The sequence below is a fragment of the Anopheles aquasalis genome, chromosome 2 (genome assembly GCF_943734665.1).
Source record: "Anopheles aquasalis chromosome 2, idAnoAquaMG_Q_19, whole genome shotgun sequence".
Classification (NCBI taxonomy): domain Eukaryota; kingdom Metazoa; phylum Arthropoda; class Insecta; order Diptera; family Culicidae; genus Anopheles; species Anopheles aquasalis.
Window position 1 is genome coordinate 41990001 of NC_064877.1, and position 2500 is coordinate 41992500.

The 2500-nt window shown below is 47.6% G+C and overlaps 1 protein-coding gene across 1 annotated transcript in view; it reads right to left on the minus strand.

Moving 5' to 3' along the window:
* LOC126574982 (rho GTPase-activating protein 100F) overlaps window positions 1-2500 on the minus strand; it is a 28938-nt gene that overhangs the window by 13395 nt on the left and 13043 nt on the right. Inside the window, exons 8-9 of the mRNA XM_050235437.1 lie at window position 2500; window positions 2174-2417 (exon numbers count right to left, since the gene is read on the minus strand). The exon at window position 2500 is cut by the window's right edge and continues 79 nt beyond it. Coding sequence (XP_050091394.1) covers window positions 2174-2417; window position 2500 — 245 coding nt within the window. The remainder of the gene's footprint in view (window positions 1-2173; window positions 2418-2499) is intronic.

The following is a 2500-nucleotide window of genomic DNA, read 5'->3' on the forward strand; positions in this document are numbered from 1 at the left end:
AGAAGATGGTAGCAAAAAACCAGAAACAAAAAGGCGTGAATGACGAAACGCGTACGATGAGCATTCGCAGCAATGAGTTTACATGATACGGACGAAACGGGAAGGAGCACGAAAGACGAGCGAGCGAACGAGCAAATCGTCATTCTACTTCCGGAAGGATGCTGCACTAGTGTGTGATGGTGTTGTTTCTTTTTATGTGGTGTAATTGTTTGATGGTGATAAAAATTATTATTAACACAGTCGCCATTGCGTAGTAGCCAGATTGCTTTGACTGTTTTCGCGTAGTATCGAAGGAACTTTACATGAGGCAGGAACGAATATCGAAAATTTATGTAAAATTCCTACATCCTCTTTCGTATGGTTGTGTCTGTAAGTGTGCTTTTGTGTGTTGCAAAGTATGTCCATCTCAGGTTGTCGATGAGTGCGAGCGTGAGCGAGGTGAGGTGAGGTGAGTGAGGCAGGCGAGCAAAGTGGTCCCCCTCCCCCTGCAGCACTCGGCTCGGGATGAGATCAATTCAGATGACAAACGAACGACGGGTGAACTGGTAATTCCTTCTTCTCTTCGTCACAGGCCAATCGGTATCGTATGAACTCTCGGCTATCCCTCCGTCCCCCCTTTCCCTCTGCTCTCCCACAGGACTAACGAACTGTTGTTGAACCCACTAAAGGAGAAGGATGCACTACAGGTAACGCTAGGTACTAGGTTTCTAAGAGAAAGGTGGTGGTATCAGTAGTGTTAGTGGTGGTGGTGGTGGTGTATGCTGTTCGATGGAGCAAGCATATGCCGTAGATAACGGGGTTGCGTGATAACGGGCGGGGTAGGAGGATGAGGGGCCACAAAACATGCCACAACGACAGCTAGCATAGCAACAGCGCGTACAAGCAAATACACAGGAGACAGGAGAGAGTCGGGGTAAAACGGGACGAGGTGAGGTGGTAATACCGGGAAACGGAGACCGTCAAATACACCGAACGACTCATAACTAGTGGCTGTGTGTTGTGGGTGTGTACTTCTTCAAGTTTAATTGTCTAATACATGTTCTGTCGCATAGTAAACAGGACTTTTTGCGTAGGAAAGTTTCTGGTGGCGCTTTCTGAATGTAGGTATTTTTGTTTGAAAGGTGCATTCTTTAGGGACTTTCAGTCAAAATTTCATGGCATTTGGTCCATTGGAAGCAAAGTTATGGCGACTAAAGTGGCAGTATGTTTTGGTGGTCGGTACAAGACTTCTGAACGGGTAAAAATCTGCCATCAATTTTAGCTTTTACACTCGATAAAACGTCTACCGAATTGATGCAATAAGTTTGTGGAGATGATTGTCTATCCAGTGGCAAAGTTTTTGAGTAGTATACGCGTTTCAAAACCGGCCATGAAGACCCCAACGACAACCTTCATGTCGGTCAAGCCAAGTCCGTGATTAGGCCAGGAAGCATCGAATGAGTGCGGGATTTTCTTAAATTAAAAACAAATGACCGCCCAAACGGTTACTGCCGAATATTATCTTGATGTTTTGAGGTGTTCAATGCATCTTATTCGTCGGATTGTGCAAGAACATCGTGAAGAAGGGAGTTGACGCTTGTAGCGCCCATAATGCGCCGTCACATCGATCCACGCTCAACACTGTTTTTTTTTACCAAAAACTGGAATTTACCGAACAATCCAGGTCCGTAATTGTTGTTTATTGTTGTTTATTAAGGAAGGCATGGCATGGCATGAAAGGAAAACGTTATGCTGATATTTTGGCCGTTCAGAAGGCTTGTACCGACCACCCAAACATACTGTCACTCTAGGCGCCATAACTTAACTTCCGGTGTACCAAATGTCATGAAATTTGGACTGAAAGTGCCTCAAAGATGCACCTTTGAAACAAAAATTTGCACATTAGTGTAGCTCTACCAGAAATGTTCTTGTGGCAAAAGTCCTGTTTACTTTGCGATAGACCATGTAGACCATTAATCGAGCCAATTCGGTGTCCCTTACACCCACCATCACCATCACCAGCACAGTATCAAAACGTTCCGTTCGGTGATTGGACGGTTTCACGGGGAATCGGAATCGAAAGAAAAAGGATCATCTGGGCGACCACCGTGACGACGACGACGAAGACGGCGGCAGCACTATGCGCAATGGGAAGTTGGGGTGTGCGGGCTGTAGGCTGTAGGAATTACGTTACCTGAAGTGGGACCCGCGACACCACCGACGGACACGCCACCGTGCGGTTGCGGCCAGATCTGCAGCAAATACTTGAGCACCGCGATCGGTTGTGCGTGATCGATCTCCTCGTTCGCACCGACACTGGCCGAGTGTAGCATCAGTGGTGGTCCGAGTGCGGTGGCTAGCGCCTGCGCCGACATCTTGTTGCGTTCCGATGCCGACACAACCAGCGATAGATGGTCCAGCAGGAATACGAGCGTGGCCTACGATAGAAAGAGAGAGAGAGTTACGTCGCTTCGTTCGATGTCTGGAGCTTCCGACGATACGACGCCGAACGTCACTTACC